Source organism: Scyliorhinus canicula, chromosome 21, assembly GCF_902713615.1.
Source record: "Scyliorhinus canicula chromosome 21, sScyCan1.1, whole genome shotgun sequence".
NCBI lineage: Eukaryota > Metazoa > Chordata > Chondrichthyes > Carcharhiniformes > Scyliorhinidae > Scyliorhinus > Scyliorhinus canicula.
The window spans coordinates 57,040,310-57,064,634 of NC_052166.1; the positions used below are offsets into that span (position 1 = coordinate 57,040,310).

Sequence of the window (24,325 nt, forward strand, 5' to 3'; positions counted from 1 at the left end):
AGGTTCCCCACGGTATGGGATTGAAGGTGATTTAGCGGTTTAGATCAGTAATTGGCTAGCTGAAAGAAAACAGGTGATTGATGGCAAATGTTCATCCTGGAGTTCAGTTACTAGTGGTGTACCGCAAGGATCTGTTTTGGGGCCACTGCTGCTTGTCATTTTTATAAATGACCTGGAAGAGGGTGTAGAAGGATGGGTTAGTAAATTTGCAGATGACATGCAGGTCGGTGGAGTTGTGGATAGTGCTGAAGGATGTTATAGGTTACAGAGGGATATAGATAAGCTGCAGAGCTGGGCTGAGAGGTGGCAGATGGAGTTTAATGCGGAAAAGTGTGAGGTGGTTCACTTTGGAAGGAGTAACAGGAATGCAGAGTACTGGGCTAATGGCAAGATTCTTGGTAGTGTAGATGAACAGAGGGATATCGGCATCCAGGTACATAAATCCCTGAAGTTGCCACCCAGGTTAATAGGGCTGTTAAGAAGGCTTATGGTGTGCTAGCCTTTGTCAGTAGGGGGATTGAGTTTCGGAGCCACATGGTCATGCTGCAGCTGTACATAACTCTGGTGCGGCCGCTCCTGGAGTACTGCGTGCAGTTCTGGTCACCACATTATAGGAAGGATGTGGAAGCTTTGGAAAGGGTTCAGAGGCGATTTACTAGGATGTTGCCTGGTATGGAGGGAAGGTCTTATGAGGAAAGGCTCAGGGACTTGAAGTTGTTTTCGTTAGCGAGAAGAAGGCTGAGAGGTGACTTAATAGAGTCATATAAAATAGTCAGCGGGTTAAATAGGGTGGACAGTGAGAGTCTTTTTCCTCGGATGGGGATGACAAACACGAGGGGACACAGCTTTAAATTGAGGGGTGGTAGATATAGGACAGATGTCAGAGGCAGTTTCTTTACTCAGAGAGTAGTAGGGGTGTGGAACGCCCTGCCTGCAACAGTAGTAGACTCACCAACTTTAAGGGCATTTAAGCGGTCACTGGATAGACATATGGATGAAAATGGAATAGTGTAGGTCAGATAGGATTCAGATGGTTTCACAGGTCGGCGCAAGATCGAGGGCCGAAGGGCCCGTACTGCGCTGTAACGTTCTATGAAAATTGCCATCTTGATTTAATTAACTTTTTTGATCCCGCTGCAGAAGGTCAATAATGTCAGTCCCATCTTTGCAATTTTTAGATAAACACAATCTAATGTACTCACAGTCTCCCAAAAAAGTTCAGCCAGATTAGGGGCTGTGAACACCTCACAGGCAACATCAATCAAATGCTGGAAAAGAAGAACTGGATTAAATAAGTCTACTTCCAAAAAGTACATGAAGCATAAATGATAGTTATTCTCAAAACATACTGTCATCAAAACAAAGCACAATTACTAGGACCATGGATGAATAAGAGCCAAATGGAAAACTATGCCAATTTCTGATCATGCCCAAACAGGGAAGCAGAGGCCCAAAAACAAGTCACTATCTCCCAGAACTGCAACATAGAAATAGGATAGCTTTTGTTTCCTCATGAAATAAATGCTTGAAACAGTTCTAACGTTGATTAGGAACAATTGTGGACAGAAGAGCACTCGAGGTAAAAATATATATTTTGGAATTATCTACAGGAACCTTAAAAATAAACCTCAGCAAAATTTTGAAACTTAATAGGAAGTCCCTTCACCAATGCCTGTGGCAAATCTATTTGTAAGTCTTTTTTTTTTTAAGTAGTATATAGGACAGCCGTGTTTAATATTGAATCCCAACTGATAGACCCAAAGCACATGTTTGATCCTTGCAAGACTGAGCACCTAATCACGGCCATGCCTTTGAGTAGGTTGGGGTGAGATCAAAGTGAAAGGAACAATCTTCCAAAAAACATGCTTCAGCAGCTTAACTGAATATCAGTTAAGGATGGCACTGGCGAGCACCTGGTCGCAGGTGATGATCCAACCCTGAGAGACCAAACACCAAAGAAAATAAGTGAAGAGGACAAAATGAGGAGACTTTATTTCCAAATTTTAAAAATCAGTGACAACTTGAAAGATATCACCACATTATGACTGAATGGTCATAAGTTTATTTGTAACAATCTTTATTATTGCCACAAGTAGGCTCACATTACACTGCAATGAAGTGACTGTGAAAATCCCACGGTAATTGGGCGAGGCACAATTCAGTCCCAAATTTAAAGTTAAATGCTGTCATTTTATTATAATTTACCTTGGCCGGAATTCTCCAGCTGTTCGCTGGCAGCAGGATTATCTGGTCCTGCCGGCAGTACATCCCTGCCTGCGGGTTTCCCAGCTGCATGGAGTGGCTTAACTGAGAAATCCTAATGACAAATGGTGGGAGCAGAGAATCAACCTGCAAACGAATGACTTACCATCTCCCGCTGCTGAGAAACACATGGCTGGGAGGCCAGGGAATCCTGTCCCTTATATATCTGGTACTATTTTATTATTTATTTAAAATAAATTTAAAGTGCCCAATTCTTTTTTTTCCCCAAAGGGCAATTTAGCATGGCCAATCTACCGACCGTGCATATTTTTAGGTTGTGGGGATGAGACCCACGCAGACACGGGGAGAATGTGCAAATGCCACAGGGCTGTGACCCGGGGCCAGGATCGAACCTGGGTCCTCAGCGCCATGATGCAGCACTGCTAACCACTGTGCCACCCTGTTTCTAGTACTATTTTATTGACAGGATTCATTTCTTTTTACTTGGAGCTTTCTATGCGTACATTCAAATAGTCAATACCAATGCACATTCTGTACCTGTTGATCGCCCAAAGTTTCTTCTTCAAAAGACGTCAAGACAAATGAGAGCAATCCATAAATGCACATTCGCGCTGTACTGGCTGTACACTGAAAGATACAAAACACATTCTATCACTGCATTTTTAAAGTTATGCATGGTAGACATAAGATATCCTGCAATCCAGCAGATAAAAAGCAGACTAAAAAGGGAAAATAATCGCAGTTTCATTCTGTTCTTAAAATTTGCCCAATGTCAAACCTTTACAAAAATAGAATTACACAAGCCAACACCTGCCTTTAGTGTTCGTCAACCATCATCATTACCCCACAAAATATAAGCGGCTGTATCATACTTGCTAACCATAAATTTAAGATTACCTTATTTGTTCAACTTGGAACAAGTCCATATTAGTAGTAAAAGGTCCATTTACGCACCAAAACGCTCTCATTTATACCTCTTGTTCAGAATACTCAGAAACACATTCATATTATGTTCCGCCAGTTCTTGTCTTTGTATGTCCTTGATTTCCTTCACCTCACTATTGGGGGCAATGTCGTCAGCTGCTTAGCCCCCAAGCCCCGGAGTTTAGAAAGGCATAGACTAGTCAAGGATCGCTGACTTTGTCTGTATAAATGTTTCTGGATCATACCTCTCCAGTCACCTGAAGAAGGAGCTGCGCTCTGAAAGCTCGTGTTTGAAACAAACCTGTTGGACTTTAACCTGGTGTTGTAAGGCTTCTTACTGTAGTCAGGGATAGTTCGCATGGCTTTGTTCAGGGACGGTCATGCCGTACAAATTTGATTGAATTATTTGAGGAAGTGGCAAGGAGGATTGATATGGGTAGTAGTGAATGCTGTCTGCATAGATTTTAGTACGGCATTTGACAAAGTCCCACATGGCAGACAGGTCAAAAAAGTAAATGCCCATGGGATACAGGGCAATGTATCAAACCCAGTGGCTGGTTTAGCACAGAGCTAAATAGCTGGCTTTTAAAGCAGACCAAGGCAGGCCAGCAGCACGGTTCAATTTCCATACCAGCCTCGCCGAACAGGCGCCGGGGCTTTTCACAGTAACTTAATTTGAAGCCTAATTGTGACAATAAGCGATTTTCATTTCATGTGACAAATTGGATCCAAAATTGGTTTAGTTAAAAAATTTGTAGATGACACAAAAATTGGCTGTGTAGAGGATAGCTGCAAACTCCCAACATGACATAGATGGGTTGGGGGAGTGGGCAGGAAAGCAGCAGATACTGTTGAACTGTGTTGTCTGAACTCTGTGAAGTTTAGGGCGGTCAAACAGTAAAAGGGAATACACGATAAATGGGAATATACTGAAAGAGGTAGATAAAGGGAGAAATATTGGCGTGCAAGTGCATAAGTCCCTAATGGTAGCAGAACAGGTAGATAAGGTTGTAAAGAAGGCATATGGAATGTTCTCTTTCATTGGCAAGGTATAGAATATAAAAGCAGGGGTATAATGGTAGAACTGTATAAGACATTTGTGAGGCCACAACTGGAGTATTGTGTGCAAACCTGGTCACCACATTTCAGGAAGGATGTAATTGCTCGGGACAGTGTGCAGGGAAGACTTACTACAAGGTTGCCAGGGCTGGAGAATTGTAGCTACGGAGAGGTTGGCATGGTTGGAGTTGATTTCCTTGGAACAGAGAAGAGTGAGGGGTGACATGATTGAGGTATACAAAATTGTGAATGGTAGAGATAGGGTAAACAGGAGGAACCTGCTTCCCTTGGCAGAGAGTTCAGAAAACAGAGGTCATAGATTCAAGCTGAAGGATTAAAGAGAAGGGAAAAACATTTTTTACAGTGGGTGGTGGGAATTCACTGCCTGAGTTGGTAGTGGAGGCAGAGACCCTGAACACTAAGTACCTGGATCTGCACCTCAAGTGCTGTAAGCTATAGGGCTATAGGCCATGCACAGGAAAATGGGATTAGAAATAGCACCTGATTGTCTTTGGATCAGCACGGACAAGATAAGCCGAATGGTCTCCTTCTGTGCTGTATTATTTCTATGGTTCCTCCCCTAAACCTCTCCATATCTCTCCTCATTCAATGCACTCCTGAAAAGCTACCTCTCTGGGGCCAACTACGTGACCTAATCATAAAATCCTTACAGTGTAGGAGAAGGCCATTAGGCCCATCGAGTCTGCACAGACCCTCAGTACCCTAACTAAGCCCACTCCCCCGCCCTATCCCTGTAACACCATAACTCCACCTAACCTTAGGGAACTAAAGGGCAATTTGGAATGGCCAATCTACCCAACTTGCACATCTTTGCACTGTAGGATAAACCGGAGCACCCGAAGGAAACCCAGGCAGACAGGGAGAGAACATGCAAACTCCATACACTCAAGGATGGAACTGAATGCGGGTCCCTGGTGCTGTGATGCAGCAGTGCTAACCACTGTGCCACCCAATATCTCCTTTGGAAGTTCAGTGTCAAAGTTTTCCTGATTACGCTTGTGAAACAGCTTGGAATATTTGGTTATCACCATAGAATCTTTGGCACAGAAGGAGGCTTTTGACTCATCAAACCTGAAAGAGCATTCTACCAAGTCCCACTCCCCTGCCTTATCGGCGTAACCTTACATGACTTATTTTCAGATGGCAATCCAATTCCCTTTTGAGTGCCTCCATTGTACCCGTCTCCACCACCCACTCGGGTAGTCAGTTTAGGACTCGAACCACCTTCTGATGGTTACTATTGTATTTGTTTCAATGGCTTTCCATGGTAACTTATGCCACAAATGTATCACATTAGAACTTCGCACTGCTCAACTAATCAGAGAAGGATTCACTCAGCTCAGTAGGATTAAACATCAGGAGTTCCCAGTTGAGGTATTTGCTCAACTTTGTTTCAAATCTTTTTCAAATAGTTGGAAAATTCAATTAAGATTACACTACAAAGAATATGGACCAAGTCTATTATAGTGGAGTTGGCTCGTTCATAGGTAAGAGACAAAAATAAGTCAGTTACATGTGAATCTTTGTAGTTCCTTCTATCCATAAAAATGATCTGACAGCTACTACTTAACTGGGACTGATGATTGCCATACAATATCTGTCCCATACGTAGACTGGGTTTTGCAGTGTAATTTCCTCCACAGCAAGTACGTGGTTTCCGTTTCTTTTCAACTCATTTGAGCCTCATGCTTTCAATTTGTCTTTCTAATTCATAATTTGTATCCACAGACTGATATTGCAGTTTAACTTGCTACTGGGTATGTCCCACATCTACATGGTTGAGATGAAAATGATGCAAAATAGATTTTTCCTGAGCTGAATGATATAAGGCAGACGGCAAACAAACCTATGCTAGAACACAATTCTCTAAACCATTTTGGCTTCGATTGTAAACAGTGCTCATGATGAACAGTTATATGGTACTATCTTCCAACACTACTTACATTGTTTCCCCCACTTCCAAGTGTCTTAAGCATCTGTGTCATGCACTGAAATACATTCTGCTGAATAGCAGTGCTTCCCAAGCGCCTAATTACATGAGCTGCTTCATCCACGTTCAATGTATGACGCAGTAGAGCCCAAGACAGCAACACTGGTGAATGATGCGGTACGTCCCCGAATGTTAGCAGCAACTTGTCCATCTCCTGTAAGGAAAAGATACATTTCGTAGAAAATCCATATCAAACAAATTGTAGACAATGGGATTAAAAAGTCCTTCTGTATGGCATGCATGTCACAGAAGTCAAAATAACAGCAAAATGCTGAATTTGTTGGCTTATATCAGATACAATTTACAGAACCCACAAGAATAAGGTCAATTAAAATCAGTCCACTGTTAACTAGTTGTCAATCATTACAAAATCTGGGCAGTGTGGAATGCTCTTTATATCTTTTTAAACTATTTCGCAAGGGCGGCATGGTAGCACAAGTGGATCGCACTCTGGCTTCACAGCGCCATGGTGCCAGGTTCGATTCCCCGCTGGGTCACTGTTTGTGCAGAGTCTGCACGTTCTCCCCGTGTCTGCATGGGTTTCCTCCGGGTGCTCCGGTTTCCTCCCACAAGTCCCAAAAAGATATGCAGGTTAGGTGGATTGGACATGCTAAATTGCCCAAACAAAAAAAAAGAAACAACTATTTTGCTTTCTTTTTTTGAAGAAATATTTCTTTATTCTCCTCCTTGTTCGCATTTTCTCCCAAATTTACACCCACCAACAATCAACAATAATCAGTAACAAATATGTCAATCCCCATATCAATAACAACGATCCCATCCTCCCCCCAAACCCAAAACATTCGCCCACATGTTCATTTAAATAACTGACAAAAAGGAATCAGGAATCATCCATAGCCACCATTAACACCCATCGCCCCCCCTCCCCTCAACCTTCCCACCCACTCCCCCAACTAATGTTCGATGTTATCCAGTTCTTGAAAGTGCATGATGAATAATGCCCATGAATTGTAGAACCCTTCTGTCCTTCCCCTCAGTTCAAACTTAACCTTCTCAAGAGTCAAGAATTCCAACAGACTCCCCCCCCCACCACCACGCCAGGGCACAGGGTGGAGAGGCTGCCCTCCAACCCATCAGGATCCGCCTTCGGGCGATCAATGAGGCGAAGGCTACAACATCTGCCTCCGCACCCGTTTCCAACCCTGGCTGGTCCGACGCCCCGAATATGGCTTCCCGGGTCCAATTTCACATGCACAACTTTAGAAATTACCCTAAAAACCTCCTTCCAGTAATCCTCTAGCTTTGGACAAGACCGAAACATATGAACGTGATTAGCGGGGCCCCCCACCCCGCAACATTCACACACATCTTCTACTCCTTCAAACAATTGGCTCATCCTCGCCCTCGTGAGGTGTGCTCTGTATACCACCTTCAGCTGTATCAGCCCCAACCTCGCGCACGAGGTGGAGGCATTCACTCTCCGGAGCACCTCACACCAGAACTCCTCCTCCATATCCTCTCCTAACTCTTCCTCCCACTTTGCTTTGATCCCTTCCAGTGGTGCCTTATTCTCGTCCAAAATAGCTCCGTACACCGCTGACACTGCCCCCTTCTCCAGCCCCCCTGTCGTCAGCACCTCCTCCAGCAACGTGGAGGCCGGCTCCTCCGGGAAGTTCCATATCTCCTTTCTGGCAAAATGTTGAACCTGCATGCATCTAAACATTTCCCCCTTCTCCAGCCCATACTTCACTTCCAGCTCCTTCAATCCTGCAAACCGACCCCTAATAAGCAAATCTTTCAGTGTCTTAATCCCCTTCTCCTCCCATTTTGAAAATTTCCATCCCACCTTCCTGGCTCAAATCTGTGGTTTCCCCCGAATCAGCATTTCCCTTGACCCTGCCTCCAACCCAAAGTGTTGGCGAAACTGCCTCCAAATTCTCAATGAATCTATTATTACCGGACTCCCCGAGTACTTCCCCGGGGCCATCGGGAGTGCGATGTTGCTAGTGCTTTCAGCCCCGACCACCTGCACAAATTCTCCTCTATTCTGATCCACTGGTAATCAACCCCTTTTACCCAGGTCCGCACCTTCTCCACATTCACCGCCCAATAGTAATACATCAGGTTCAGAAGACCCAAACCCCCTGCCTGCCTTCCCCTCTGTAGTAGCACCTTTCTAACTCTGGCCACCTTCCCTCCCATATGAATGACTTAATTCTTCCCTCAATCTCTCTGAAAAAAGCCTTTGGCAGGAAAATCGGTAGGCATTGAAAAAGAAACAGAAATCGTGGCAACACATTCATTTTAACCACCTGTACCCGACCCGCCAGTGACTGAAGTAGACCATCCCACCTTGCCACATCAGCTTTCACTCTCCCCACCAAACTAGAAATGTTGTACCTGCGGAGACTCCCTCACTCCTGGGCAACCTGCACCCCCAGGTACCTAAAGTGGGTCCCTGCCCTACAGAATGGCAGCCCCCCACCCGGCCAAGATACCACAAAATACTCAACTCTTGTCTGGATTCAGCTTGTACCCTGAGAAAGACCCAAACAGTCGAAGCAGCTCCAATATTCTCCCTATCAACACACTCGGTTCCGACACGTATAACAGCAAGTCATCAGCATATAAGGACACCCTATGCTTTATCCCCCCACCACCCCCCCCCCCCCCACCCCACACTATTCTTTTTCATAACTATTTTGCTTTCATGTAACATTCTCAAACACAATAGAAAGAAAAACAAAACAAAAACAGAAAAGAAAGCACAGAATCAGTGTTTCAGAACACATAAATAGGCAATAGATTTGTGCATCTTCAGTAAAATGCACTATCCAGAGGATTTCCAGTGTTCTCAACTGAAAAGTCAATAAGCAAATCTTACATTTTAAACCCAACCAATTTAACAATCGTTAATTCTAATGTGGGTTGGTATGCTTAAGAGGAATATGGTGAGAAAACCAATTGATAATTTTGAGATTACAGCAAAATGCTACTGCTTGACTGTTTTTTTAAAAAACACCTAGAATATCGTATTAAGTCATACACACACAAGGACACGGAGAAATTACTGTGATACATTAAATCAACAGAAGGGACTTGCAGCAGGCAAATCAATTGTCTCAGTGAAAGTCACACGCTCGGAAGTTCCAGTTTCACAATGTGAACCTGTAGTCTACAACAGGAAAAGCCACAGTGGCCCCGGAATTAAATTAACCCGGCTGACGACAGATAATTTTGCTGCCCTATTCTCCCATTGCACTGCACCCAACATGGAGCATTTCAGTTAAGAAAGGATTACCTGGCAAACTTCCCGAGCATTAGCAAACTGATGTTGCTCCACTCGCTCCTCTAGAGCACATTTGTGTAGGAAATCAATATCCATTCCTTCCACCAGGGTCAAGGTGCTGAAATACCTAGAGAGAAAGATCAGAGCTCATACGCCTGAATGCCATAGGAGAACGGTCAATGATAGGAATGTATACATAGAAATCAGACACAAACTATTACTGTAAAGTGTAAACTCTTCAAATTCCCCAGTTAAAACTGAAGATGAAAAAAGTTATAAATATTCTAGAAAGTGAATTGGGACTGATTTAACCATTATTCATAACCTTTGACAGATTTGAACGGTTTTTTTTTTTTGCTCCTTAATTTCCCCCTCTCCATGAAGGAATCAACAAGAGTGCAGCAACATAGGCACCAATCACCTTGCTATTCTTGTGACATGGGTAGTATGTTACCAAACGACACAAAGTGCATCAAATTTGAGCCCAGTTCTGCTCTCACCAACTTGCAGCAGAGAGAGGTCTGATGGTGAACAATTTTCCTTTTCCTTAACCCTGCAGATGTAGCACATTTAGGAACAGAGGAATTAAGAGAAGTAGGCTATTCAGCCACCTGAGCCTGTTACGCCATTTAATCACGTCATGGCTGATCTCTTCCTGGTCTCAAATCCACCTGCCTACCTGTTCCTCATATCCTTTTAACACATTCTTGAAACCATTTAATAACTCAGACATCACCGCACTATGGGGCAGCGAGTTCCACAAACTCACCACCCTCTGAGAGAAGTAGTTCTTCCTCGTCTCAGTGCTAAATCTACAGCCTCTCAAATTATATTTATTTCCCACCAACGCATCTTAAATCACCACCAGCTGTGCATTAAAATTATCAGTAATCACCAAGAGATTTCACGTATTAGGTACAAAGTCCTTGCCTCTTATAAACCAAAGCATGACCGTATATGCACAATACCTGCAAATGCAGCAATACGCAATGTGAAACAGAACTTGGCAATTTTTTAAAGACAAAAATAGATAAAAACTAAAACCGAAGTCCTATTGTGCCCTCTAGTCATCGGATATTGGGATAATCACCACTCCAACACAGCCTTAGAATATCTGCAAATAATATTTATTGAAAGTTAAAATTAAACAATAGCAGGATTAACACAGATTACAACATTCAAGGTGTAAATCTTCCCGTTCACAACGTGATAAAAGATGCTTCTTTTTGTCATCAAACCAGGATCAGTTTCTATTCAAAGATTGGGTGGGTGTGTTCTGGAGAGCCTTCATGTATTTAACTCTACAGAAGATTCAGTGCTGAAGAGTACCAGAGACATTTTCATGTCAGGGCATAAACTGCCAACTAAATCCTTGACCTGGAGACAACCAATGGAATATTTTTTACCATGAGAATAAAGATCACAAAAGCACCAAAGATTGCTATCACAATGGTACCTGGCTGTTTTGTTCACAGAACGAAGCCAGCTCTGCTAACCCTGCCATCAGGAATATTTTCAGCGTGGTTTTTTTGTTCTGGTCTGCATGGCCCTGCTACTTATTCAAATAACTTGCTCAGCCATTAAAGATAACCCACCTTATAACAATTAGGTATTATTGCATACTAACTCCAGGATTTACTGCTCACAGAATGGTTAGAAGCATGCAACTGGATGGACAGAACCTATTTTTAATGTAATTGCCATACTGGATGAACATCCATTCCAGTTTCATTTTTTTCTTCTTGTTATAGCAGTTGTAATAGTCTGTGCATTTTACATTATCTTGCATTGAAACCAATCTCACTATATGTATGAAAGCAGAAATTAACTTATGATTAAGTCAAAATTAGAGGAACACTTACGATCAACTGTCCTTTAAGCATAATGCATAGCGCCATTTTGCACTGCAGCAGTGGAAGTAAGAAACATTCTATGTGTCTTGAAAGGTAGAAGGGGGTGACTGAAAGTGGGGACATCCTAGAAGCATAGAACCGCTACAGTGCAGGAGGCTATTTGGGCCATCAAGTCTGCACTAGCCCTCTGAAAGAGCACCCTACCTAGGCCCAACCTTCCCCCTCCCCCTCCCCCTCCCCACCCGACCCCCGTAACCGCACCTAACCTCCACATCTTTGGATCTACTGTTCTCAAATTAAATTACAGCACAAGTGGTGTGTATTCCAAAGTCTCAAATATAATTTCTAAATATTAGGGAGAAGTGCAGAATGTAACATTTGGAAAATGATGAAATTTACACATTTATCAGTAATTTATTTCTAGATAATGGAAAATCTATCCACATAACATTACCACATTGCAAATCACAATACACTACAACTGAAAATTCTTAAAAACCAATTCATCTCAAAATGTATTTAACCAGTTGGACATCAATCTTTTCATCTGCAGCACGTACTCACCCAATACGATTAATTAGCCCATCCATGCTTTCATCTACAAGATGCCTGTTTGTTTGCCTTGTTCCAAATCCTTGCTCTTTAAATATTCGTGCAAAACCCAAGAGGTCTTCTGGTCCCATCTCAAAATAGGCATAATATAGGAAGATGATCTCCAAAATCAGGGCCTGCTCCTTTAGGCACTGCACAAACCATCGAGACACTTGGCGCTCGGTCTGTAGAAAATATTGAAAGAAGGTAATGTAACATGGCCTGTACTACCTGATGCAGCTTAGTCAGGGAACAGGAGGCCAAATAATTATTACAAAAGCAAGGTTTCATTAGATTGTTACGCTGTGTTTAATATAGGATGAAAGAGGGGTTCACGTGACGTGATCTGAAGTCTGACAGCAACCCTGAGTGTACCATGGATGCGCTGTTGGTGTGTGGGGCTGAGAGGAGAGGGACCAGGGCCTCTGCATGGGCCCTATCACCAAGGAAACCAAATAACACATTTCGGGAGGCGGCTTGCAAATCAGCTGTCTCCTTTTGCGTATTTCAATGAGAAAAGGCGTACTTCCGTATTCTAACTGATTTTCTGTATATAATACGGAAAATTTGTGCAAGCTGGCAACTCTGTGTAGGTATTCTATGGATATGGATTCCTTCAATATCCTTGGATTCGTCTTGTCTGGTCCCAGTACGTTATCAAGTCAATTTAACACTTCCTCCTCATCAATTTTGAACCTTTCTAGGAACAGATTTTCCTCATCATTTGTCATGGCCTGGGTAGCATCTACTTCCTTGGTAAAGAGAGATACAAAGTACTCATTTAATACCTCAGCCATACTCCAGTATCTATGTGCAAATTCCCTTTTAGGCCCCTAATCGGCCCTACTCCTTTTACCACACTTTTATTATCTATATGCAATTTCAGTTTTGAAGGTAGCCCGTTGTTCAGCTACAGGTTTTCCCACCAGCCAGTCTAACCGGCCCAGCTCCATATTGTCCCATTGATGTCAGATCTCCCCCAATTAATTATTCTTACTCTCGATTGTCTATTATCCTTTTCTACCATCATCCTAAACCTTACATTAAAAGATTAGAGTCTCCTAAAAATTCCCCCATTAATGCTTAATCTACTTGGCCCGTCTTATTTCCAATAACCATATCCAACAGTGGTTATTTTTGTTGGACTGGACCCATAAGGCTCAAGAAAATGTTCTTAAACAAAATCTAAGAACTTTTCCCCTCTCCACTTTACCCTACCACTTTCCTGATCTACATTCCAGTAATTAAAGTTCCCCATTATAATTAATCTATAATGTTTACAGCTCTGTACCTTCCTTGCAGATTTGTTGTTCTATATCCTTCTCATTAGTGGGCAGGAGAGGAGGGAGCAAACAAGAAAAATTTCTTCCCTGGAAACTGGTAAAGATAGTAGCTTGGAGAAAAAAAGCTCAAGGGTCACAGGGATTAGGGAAAACGAGCCACTGAATTGAACACACTGCCATACTGTCTTGAAATCTACAATAGGCACTATACACAGGAGCAATTTGAATATGAGCTGAGCAGCACCTTGGAGACCCAGTACAAGTATATTATTATTGAACCAAATGAAATTGGGGACAAACTGACTCACTGGATCACAGTGAGGAATTGCTGGATAACATCAGTCATTGCGGGAATTAGCCTGCCTGTTAGCCCCATTAGCATTGGTTCCAGAATCTACTCATTATGTAACCCTGCCTAAGGGACAATGCATATTATAACTATGAAAGAGGAGACTTTTGGGTCATTTTAAATATTGAATGGGCAAATTCTGATCTAAAGTTTTAAGTTGCTAACAAATAGTTTTGGTTCAATGTTGCTTTCGTTTGGTTATTTGTTACAGTAAAAGTTGCAAAATGTAAAATCTTTTGTTGCGCAATCCTTTAGAGTCATAGGTCTCTGAGAGATCATAAAAATAAGGGAAGATTCTGTAGCACAAACTACCTTTGGAGATGTCTGAAATGTTATACATCAAATTAACAATATCTTATTCAGGTTAAGTCTGAAAAGGATAATCACATAAAAAAAAAAAGTGTACATAATTAAGCCAAGATACTTAAGCTTGGTGAAATTACTACACAGTATCAGCTGCAAGCTGTACATGCCTATTACAAAATTAATCATCGATTCACAGATGAACAACTGCGGTTGATTCACTCTCACTGAGTTTCAATGGACAAGGAGATAAGCAACAGAAGCAATGGGCCCCATAGAAACACTGCCAGCTGATCGTGGACGATAGCTATATAAAAGTCCCGATTGTGATGTTTCTGCATTCCTATGTGATGCAGGAAGTAAAGCAACAGGAAATAATAGTTTGGAGGGCAAGGTAAACAACATAAAAGGAATCTAAATAAATATAAAATTAGGGAATGTACATACCATTAGATTTCCATGTGTTTCCCAAGTTGGAGCTTCAGTACTGAACAATTCTTCAAGTTGCTTCCGATAATTCACGACCAGTTCCTTCTCCAGCTTGTCTACACATTTTGAATACCCAACCTATGGGATGAATCAACATAAATAGCTCATCAGCTTTGACAATCATATACAATATAGTCAAGAATAACTTTGTGCTGTTCAGTTACAGGTATTGTGCACTTCAGTTTCACAGAAAATCAATGTTAATATGCACTGATTTACATGCACTTAAAAGCATAACAATATAGAAAGTAATTCAACTTTTAACTCCAAATAGAGTAGGCACTATAACATTTCCCAACAACTTTTCACGAAGCAGTGCAGTATAGATTTCGCATGAATAGTCCATTGCTGCATTAAGTCAACTCACCCTGTAAGGGTGTCGCTCATCTTGAAAATATGTGAGTAGGTATAGAACACACCGCAGCGTATACAGTCTTTCTTCATAATAGTATTCTGCAATCTGAGCACAGGAAGGCAAGAAATACAGAATTTAAAGAAAAACATGCAAAATAGAAAAACTGGTTGCAAAAATCAACGGCCAAGATTAAATAAATCAGTAGTTTGTTTTCATGCAGTTTACATTTTTTTTGCATTAGAAGTTCACCTCCCAATGACTCAAATTCATTGATAGGCTGAACAATCCAAGCCAAGGTTTGTGCAGTCATCAGGTAAGGCAAAAATGGCCATTTCTTTTCCACATGGTCAAGATAAGTGACTTTGAGTAAGTCTGTTGTTTGACTTTGGAATTCTGACCCCAAAAGATGAACTGAAGTCATCATGCCCATGACAGAAAGGTTAAAGCAATGGCAACCATAAAACCACAACCTTCTGGAGCGTTTATCGGAAAATACAATCGTTAGTGTGAAAAAAGGGAAAATAAAATCACTTTTTTTTTTAATGCATTTCTCTAGCGCCTCCCAGATGGAGCTGAAAGGAACATACAAGACTGTATTTAATTGTTTATTTCAGATAAGTGCACATCAGACCACAGTGACGATACACTGCTTTTGCATTAATTTCTTGATTGCAATATGGTATTGGATACAATTGCTCCCATTTCAGTAGGAAAGACAGAGCGAATTGATGTTATTCCAATCACATTGACTGGGAATGAGATCAAAAAACAATACTGCTGAGAAATCTCCCAAATTGTAAGTCGACTACTTGGGAATTGAGCAGAAAAAAAAACCAAAAAGGATGCTGAATTCATTTTTTAAACACAAGTTCACATACTAGGGACAAAAAAAAAAACTGACAATGATTTGTCAGAAGCATATCTCTTCAAATATCTTTTATTTTAATTTTCAATTTAAGATATTAATTTCTGCTTTCATCTTTCATTTAAGCACCTATGGGCTGCACAGTGATTAGCACTATTGCTTCATAGCTCCAGGGTCCCAGGTTCGATTTCCAGCTTGGGTCACTGTCTGTGTGGAGTCTGCACATTCTCCGTGTCTGCGTGGGTTTCCTCCGGGTGCTCCAGTTTCCTCCCACAAGTCCCGAAAGACTTGCTGTTAGGTAATTTGAACATTCTGAATTCTCCCTCTGTGTACCCAAACAGGCGCCGGAATGTGACGACTAGGGGATTTTCACAGTAACTTCATTGCAGTGTTAATGTAAGCCTACTTGTGACAATAAAGATTATTATTTTGCACATAATCTGGAGGCATGAACCTCTAATCCAACAGTAATTACCCCTCTTTTATCTCTCCATTTTTTGAAATCTCAACTTCACATTCAGTCTTCCCCACAGCAGTATGACAAATTGGGAACTCAATGGGGTTTGGGAGGGGGCAGAGATCAAATTGGCATTCTCCATTAACTGCTGCCTGCAGACAGGTGCTGTACCTTTTATGTTTAAACATAACCATATACCTTCAGCTGCAGGGCCTGGCTCTGTCTTTCATCCTGTAGTACTGCCTGAAAAGAACAAAAGAAACAAATAAACCAACTACATGGTAATAAATGCCATCTGTCAATGTTAGAAAAATTGTGGAAATTCAAGGCTGAATCAGACCTTAATTCTAATCTGCAGCTGCTGGTGCAAATTCTACATGTCAAAACAGTTAACAATGTCAAAGATATATCACTGGGGTTGTTTCAAATCTCAACTAACTCAAAAGTAGCAGAAATAGTTGGTAGATATGTAGTCACATCCATTTCATTTGGCTATTCATTATGAACAGGAATAAACTTGGGTTCATACCAAGCAAACATTACCTCTGCATGTAAAGAAACCTTCCTTATTAATGAGCTCCCTTATTGTTCATGAAGACTTTTGGACCACAAAATATACAAGTCAATGTTCACCTTAAACTATGTACATGCACAGCTGGACAGTAGCTACAAGTCTGTTCACAAGCTGTCCCCTGGAAAATGCCACATCTATTGCAAGATATTGAAATGAACAAAGAAAATTTACATGGATTATCGATCTATTTTTGATCTATTAAAGCATTCGTCAAAAAAAGCTGTACCTTTATTGAGCCCTGTGTGCCTCTGTAATCCTCTTGTAGATATGACTGCAATATTTGAACGCTTTGCTGCTCATCCAAACTCTACCCAAGAAGATGAAAGCAATTATCACAACTGAATGCTACTGCAATAAACATGCTGTGCATTTTTCAAACATTTAAAAAAAAAATGTAATTTCAAGACTTGGTTCAAAGTAGAATAGCTGTTCAGCTTGAATAAAGTTTGAAAGACATAAACCAACCTAAACATATTGAACCAAGTATATAAGAATAAGTGACATTAAAAGCTTAGCAATGAAAAAACATATTGGAGCCATCTAAACACATCCTTCAAATAAAGAAACAATCAAGCCTTCACTGTTACTGTCAGATTTTAGGTCATTTTGGGCTCTGGGCTTCAAACACTCAGAAATGGGTTCAAATAGCCTTGAATCAGTAATAAGTAATCAAGAAAATAGTAATAGTCGTATGCACCAAGAATTTGCTGATCCGTAGCCCAAATTCCTTCAGTGGCACGACCGCCTCCTTATCAGCCTTTAGCTTCTCTGCAGATGTCACACTGAAAGAGAAAGAATCAGTTTTCACTTCATTTTCTTTCCATCAATTACCTTAATCAGTACCTGCAAATGACACATTTTAACGCTGTTAGCTACAGAACCAGGAAGCTATCTTGTTGTGATCCGCTATTGTTCGAGGCTACATAGTAATTTGAGAAATAAAATCAGAAGCATTCCAGGCACACAAATATGAAATGAAAATGAAAATTGCTTATTGTCACGAGTAACAATTAAGTTACTGTGAAAAGCAAGGTTTACCACAAGCCCGGTGGTGGCGGCGACCCTAAGAATCTGGGGACAGTGGAGACGGCATCGGGGGGAAACAGGGGGCTCGATGGAGGCTCCACTGGGTGGCAACCATCGGTTCATCCCGGGGAACACGGATGGGGGATTCAGGGGATGGCAAAGGGTGGGCATCAGCAAATTGAGGGACCTGTTTATTGGCGGGAGGTTTGCGGGCCTGGGGGAACTGGAAGATAAATTTGGCCTTCCCCAGGGGAACATGTTCAGATACCTGCAGGTAAAGGCGTTTGCTAGGCGGCAGGTAGAGGGATTCCCTTTGCTGCCCTCGCAGGGGACGATGGACAGAGTGCTTTTGGGGGTGTGGGTAGGAGAGGGGAAGGTGTCTGACATCTATAAGGTAATGCAGGAGGTGGAGGAGTCGTCAGTGGAGGAGCTGAAGGCTAAATGGGAGGAGGAACTCGGGGAGCAGATAGAGGATGGGACTTGGGCGGAGGCCTTGGAGAGAGTCAACTCCTCCTCCTCATGTGCGAGGCTTAGTCTCATCCAATTTAAGGTGCTGCACCGGGCCCACATGTCCGGGACTAGGATGAGCAGGTTCTTCGGGGGTGAGGACAGGTGCACCAGATGTTCGGGGAGTCCTGCGAACCACGCCCATATGTTCTGGGCATGCCCAGCACTGGAAGAATTCTGGAAGGGGGTGGCGGGGACGGTGTCGAGGGTGGTTGGATCCAGGGTCAAACCAGGGTGGGGACTCGCGATTTTTGGGGTTGGGGTGGAGCCGGGAGTGCAGGAGGCGAAAGAGGCCGGTGTCCTGGCCTTTGCGTCCCTAGTAGCCCGTCGAAGGATTCTGTTACAATGGAAGGATGCAAGGCCCCCAAGCGTGGAGACCTGGATCAGTGACATGGCGGGATTTATAAAATTGGAAAAGGTCAAATTTGCCCTGAGAGGATCAATACAAGGGTTCTATAAACGATGGCAGCCTTTTCTGGACTTCCTGGCTCAGAGATAGGTAACTGGGTCAATAGCAGCAGCAACCCGGGGGGGGGGGTTTGCATTATTGTAGTCTTTATTCTGTAACTTTATAGTGTGTTAATTTGCGTTGTTAAAATGCTGGGTTGTTCATGGGGATGGGGCGAATGTATATGATTGTTAATATTATTGTTATTTTCGGTATTTTACTAAGGTGCATTATTGTTGTATAAAATCAAAATTTCTCAATAAAAATTATTTTAAAAAAAAAGTTACTGTGAAAAGCCCCTAGTCGCCACATTCCGGCGCCTGTCCGGGGAGGCTGGTACTGGAATCGAACCGTGCTGCTGGCCTGCTTGGTCTGCTTTAAAAGCCAGCTATTTAGCTGAGTGAGCTAAACCAGCCCCTTATATATCCATTGGGGGTTTTTTACACCTACTGATAATGCTCACTCATTGGGTTCACACCCAAAATTTGCTATCCTGCAGGATTTATTTCCAACCAACAATACCTATCTATTGGCGTCTTTTATATTATTTGACAAAACCTATCTGTTTGAAAATCCTCTTTAATCACTAATTTTCACTCACTGGCTACAGATTAGTCACCCACTTACGCATTCCTGTACCCATTTACTATACACGATCCATACCCACTCTCAAAAGACATACACTACCTCAAACTACATGGAAAATACATCTAGTCAGCCTTGCAACAAAAAAGTAAGCCACATTATCAGGCTATGAATATAAGCTTATGCTTAAAGCATTTATTTATTGCAGGTACCACATACCAACAATTGGTGATATACAAAGTACACAAGAGGTACCAGCATTACCTAGGGGGCTTGTAGTAAGCCAGTCCAGCCAGTAACCGCTCACAATGCCGATCCAACTCAATTTCAATCTGACTCTGAAAGATAATAACAAGCATTTGAAATGAGATTCTGACTTCACCCTCTTTGCATTTTACACTCATCATATATTGATCCTTCCTTCCAGTCACACCCCACACTTGATTTTGATTTCAGTGGGATTTCTTCAATAATGTTGGATCATTTGTGTTTTTTACTATTATTTTCTTTCATATGCAAGATCCCGGTGTACAACAAACTACTCCCAATTATTTTGCTGATGCTGTTCTATATAGACATTTAACAACAGTGAGGAGTTGAATTAGTATTAATAGATAAATGGTTTTGAGGAAATTAATGGTATTGAAGTAAGATAAATCACCAGGGCCTGGTAATCTTCATTCCAGAGTACTTAAGGAAATGGTCATAGAAATACTAGATCTATTGGTTGTCATTTTCCAAAATTCTTTGGACTCCGAAATGGTTCCTACAGATTTACGGGTATGTAATATAACCCCACCATTTAAAAACGGAGGCAGAGAGAAAATAGGGAACTTTAGACCAGTGAGCCTAATGTCAGAAGTAGGGAAGTTGCTAGAGTCCATTTATGAGGATTTTATCGCACAGCATTTAGAAAACTGTGGTAAATTAAACAGAGTCAGCATGGATTTACGAAAGGAAAATCATGCTTGACAAATCTACTAGAATTCTTTGAAGAAGTAACTAGTAGAGTTGACTAGGGAGAACAGGTGGATGTGGTTTATTTAGAGTTTCAGAAGGCTTCCAACAAGGTCTCACATAGAAGATTACTGTGTAAAGTTAAAGCGGGTAGTGTCTTGAGATGGATAGAAATCTGGTTAACAGACAGGAAGCAAAATTAAAACTATTTTTCCAATTGGCAGGCAGTGACTAGTGGGATACCGCATGGATCTGTGCTGGGAGCCCAACTGTTCACATCATATATTAATAATTTGGACAAGGGAACTAAATACCTCGATGCCTCATAGGCATGCGCTGTAAATGTGCGGGGTGGAGAGGAGAGGGGGCGGGGCCTCTGCCAAGGTAACCAAATAATGGGTTTCGGGAGGCGGCTTTTCCGTATTTGAATGAGAGAACACGTACTTCCACGTTTAAGCGGGTTTTCCATATAAAGTAAGGAAACTACGTGCTAGTTGGCAACTCTGGAGATCTGAGGATATAGAGATGCTTCAGCAGTATTTGGACAGGCTAAGTGGCACATGCATTATAATGTGGATAAATGTGAAATAGGAAGGCAGATAATTATTTGAATGGATGTAAATTGAGAGAGGCAGATATTCAGGAGAGTTAGTGTCCTAGCGCATCAGTCGCTGAAAGTAAGCACGCAGGTACAGCAAGCAGTAAAGAAGGCAAATGGTATGTTGGCCTTCATTGCAAGAGGATTTGAGTACAGGAATATGGATGTTTTACTGCAATTGTATAGGGCATTGGCGATGCCACACCTGGAGTAGTGTGCATTTTTGGTGCTTTTATCTGAGGAAGGATGTTCTTACTATGGAGTGTGCAGCAAAGGTTTACCAGGTTGGTTCCTTGGATAGTGGGAATGTCATATGAGGAGAGACTAAGTCGGTTAAGAATTTAGAAGAGTGAGAGGGAATCTCATAGAAACTTATAAAATTCTAACAGGATTAGGCAGGGTAGAATCAGAAAGAATGTTCCCGATGGCGGGGTGCCCAGAACTAGGGATCATAGTTTGACGATAAGGTGTAAACCTTTTAGGACTGAGGTAAGGATAACTTTCTTCACCCAGAGAGTGGTGAATCTGTGGAATTCACTATCACAGAAAGTAGTTGAGTCCAACACGTTGTGTAATTTCAAGGAGGAATTAAATATAGCTCTTGGGGCTAAAGGAATCAAGGAATATGGGCGGGAAAGCTGGATCAGGGGATTGAACTTGATGATCAGTCATGATCATAATGAATGGCGGAGCAGCTCGAAAGGCCGAATGGCCTCCTCCTGTTTTTATTTTCTATGTATGTTTCAAACAGTTTACTCAAGTGCCTTTGATATTTCTGAATCTGGAACAACATTTTACTTTTGAATACCGCAGAAAAGATCTGCAAATTGCATAGAGAACTGTGGCTACAAATCTAGCAACATGTCAATGCCTACAGCAGCAACTCCCGGTCATTTAGTGTCTTTTGAAAACTTTTAACCCACGAGTGAAGCAGCCCAAAGGATTATTCACATAATTAATAAATCTGCTATTTCTACTGGTAACTCTGGAGAAATACCAATCCCTTAACAACTTCAAAAAAAGCTAAGCAATCAACTTCAAATTGGGTAATATTTTGTCTGAGTTAAACTTACAGCCTCTCTCAGCGCTGATCTCCCCAGTAAAATTGTCCACAACTCTCGACTGCTCCTATGAACAGATTGATATCATTATACATAATCTAGAATACAAATGCTATACGCAAAGAGAAGACATTCATAAATGCTTTAATCTTATCCAAACAGATACTCACCCAATCATCATGGTTTACCAGCAACCTAATGATGAAAAATGATTATTTCCCTCTGAACTTAATGCCCAACATGAACTGGAGTTGGCTGTTAGAAGAAATTTTGATCCCCACGGTGTGAACTAGGTTGAAATATTATGTTGGAAGGTGATGCTTATATTATTCCCAGTATTTCATGCTTCTACATATTAGGTATGTGTGTTTTGAAAATTCTCATTTCAGAATAATTTTAAATTGCTTCAAGGGTTTCTGAAAAATGGAACCCCAATAGAAGCATGAAGAAGGTTTATATGATTTTAATAAACACTGAATTAATAGAAAATTCATCATTTTGAGTGAAATATCAACAAACAGTACAAGTCTCAGCATGGTCAGACGTTATGATTTCAAGCCCGAAATAGTCTCAAATACTTAATAGAAGCGTATACTTCAGCAATATACTGAGGGAGAGCTACATTGTCGGAAGTGCCACCTTTTCGATGAGGTATTAATCGGAGGCAAGGCCGCAGAAAGATACTACGTCACTGTCTGACTTTGTGACTCAGTCAGCCATTATCCTGACTTGGAAAATATATCGCTGCTCCTTCACTGTCACTGGATCAAAATCTTAAACTCCCTCCCCAACAGCATAGCGGGTATACCATCATAGACTGCAGAGGTTCAAGAAGGCAGCTCACTTCCACCTTCTCAAGGGCAATTTGGGATGTGCAACACCCACAACCTGTCAAAATACATTTTTCAAAACTGCTTAATAACAAGCAAAACATCAAATCATTCCGCTTTGTCAAATGAACTTTTCACTAGAGTGAAGGATAGTGGTCTTCATAAACCCCTTTCTCACCCTTTCGATCATGCATTCTCAAGTGCGGTCCATGGGGAGCATGGAATAAGGTTTTGAATATTCTCCCAAAAAAGAATAAACCTTCACTTCAGCACCACTCCCTCCTAATAAGCATTACATTCCACTATAGTCTTCAGTATCAGTTAAGTTCAATATTTTATCCTTGCTACATTTAGTCAGTTTACATTTTACATGTCAGTCCAATGAAAATATGTGCTACTTCCTCCAGAAAACAGAATTAAAATCAACCTTTTCCTGCAATGTTTCTTTGGCAATCGAGTATTTTTGATAACTACATGTTGTGAAAGTGAGTTATTAGTTATCCTACTTGCTACACATGGGCATTGTTTTGCTAACGAACTGCTAGAAAAGAATCCTATTGGATTAAACGTTCCCACTCGCTGTAACCTAATTTATTCTGTCCAAACAGTGCCATCTCAGGTAAAATCAGAGGGTCAAAACTCATTCAACTAAAGTTAAATTTTATCTACTCGGTTAATAGGAGACCTGAGAAAATGTTCGTTTTTATAAAATTCAAGTTTAATAACTTTAATGGATTCATATTTGTCATCATTTGTTTAATACTACTAATTTTAATTTTCTGATGCACAGAGCAGAAACAAAAATTCATCTAACTTGGTGATTCAGTTTTGGAATAAGAACATAAGAACTAGGAGCAGTAGGCCATCTGGCCCCTCGAGCCTGCTCCGCCATTCAACGAGATCATGGCTGATCTTTTGTGGACACAGCTCCACTTTCCGGCCCGAACACCATAACCCTTAATCCCTTTATTCTTCAAAAAACTATCTTTATCTTAAAAACATTTAATGAAGAAGCCTCAACTGCTTCACTGCGCAAAAAAATCCATAGATTCACGACCCTTTGGGTGAAGAAGTTCCTCCTAAGCATTGTATTCCATCTGCCAGACCCTAGCCCATTCACTTAACCTATCCAAATCCCTCTGCAGACTTCTGGTATCTTCTGCACTTTTTGCTTTACCACTCACCTTAGTGTCATCTGCAAACTTGGACACATTGCCCTTGGTCCCCAACTCCAAATCATATGTAAATTGTGAACAATTGTGGGCCCAACACTGATCCCTGAGGGATACCACTCGCTACTGATTGCCAACCAGAGAAACACCCATTAATCCCCACTCTTTGTTTTCTATTAATTAACCAATCCTCCATCCATGCTACTACTTTACCCTTATCTAATGCAGCAACCTTTTGTGTGGCACCTTGTTTTCTGGAAATCTAGATATACCACATCCATTGGCTCCCCGTTATCTACCATAATGGTAATGTCCTCAAAAAATTCCACTATATTAGTTAGGCACGACCTGCCCTTTATAAACCCATGCTGCGTCTGCTCAATGGGACAATTTCCATCCAGTGCCTCGCTATTTCTTCCTTGATGATAGATTCCAGCATCTTCCCTACTACCGAAGTTAAGCTAACCGGTCTATAATTACCCACTTTCTGCCTACCTCCTTTTTTAAACAGTGGTGACATGTTTGCTCATTTCAAATAGAGACTTCTTCTACTCT

At 41.5% G+C, this 24,325-nt stretch overlaps 1 protein-coding gene across 3 annotated transcripts in view; it reads right to left on the reverse strand.

Annotated features, from left to right (window-relative positions):
* nup188 (nucleoporin 188) overlaps positions 1-24,325 on the reverse strand; it is a 126,211-nt gene that overhangs the window by 91,872 nt on the left and 10,014 nt on the right. For all 3 annotated transcript variants that reach the window (XM_038781467.1, XM_038781468.1, XM_038781469.1), the window contains exons 2-13: positions 21,781-21,835; positions 19,417-19,490; positions 17,284-17,368; positions 16,813-16,893; positions 16,211-16,255; positions 14,703-14,795; positions 14,294-14,413; positions 11,885-12,096; positions 9,480-9,594; positions 6,171-6,371; positions 2,761-2,850; positions 1,203-1,268 (exon numbers count right to left, since the gene is read on the reverse strand). In XM_038781467.1, coding sequence (XP_038637395.1) covers positions 1,203-1,268; positions 2,761-2,850; positions 6,171-6,371; positions 9,480-9,594; positions 11,885-12,096; positions 14,294-14,413; positions 14,703-14,795; positions 16,211-16,255; positions 16,813-16,893; positions 17,284-17,368; positions 19,417-19,490; positions 21,781-21,835 — 1,237 coding nt within the window. The remainder of the gene's footprint in view (positions 1-1,202; positions 1,269-2,760; positions 2,851-6,170; positions 6,372-9,479; positions 9,595-11,884; positions 12,097-14,293; positions 14,414-14,702; positions 14,796-16,210; positions 16,256-16,812; positions 16,894-17,283; positions 17,369-19,416; positions 19,491-21,780; positions 21,836-24,325) is intronic.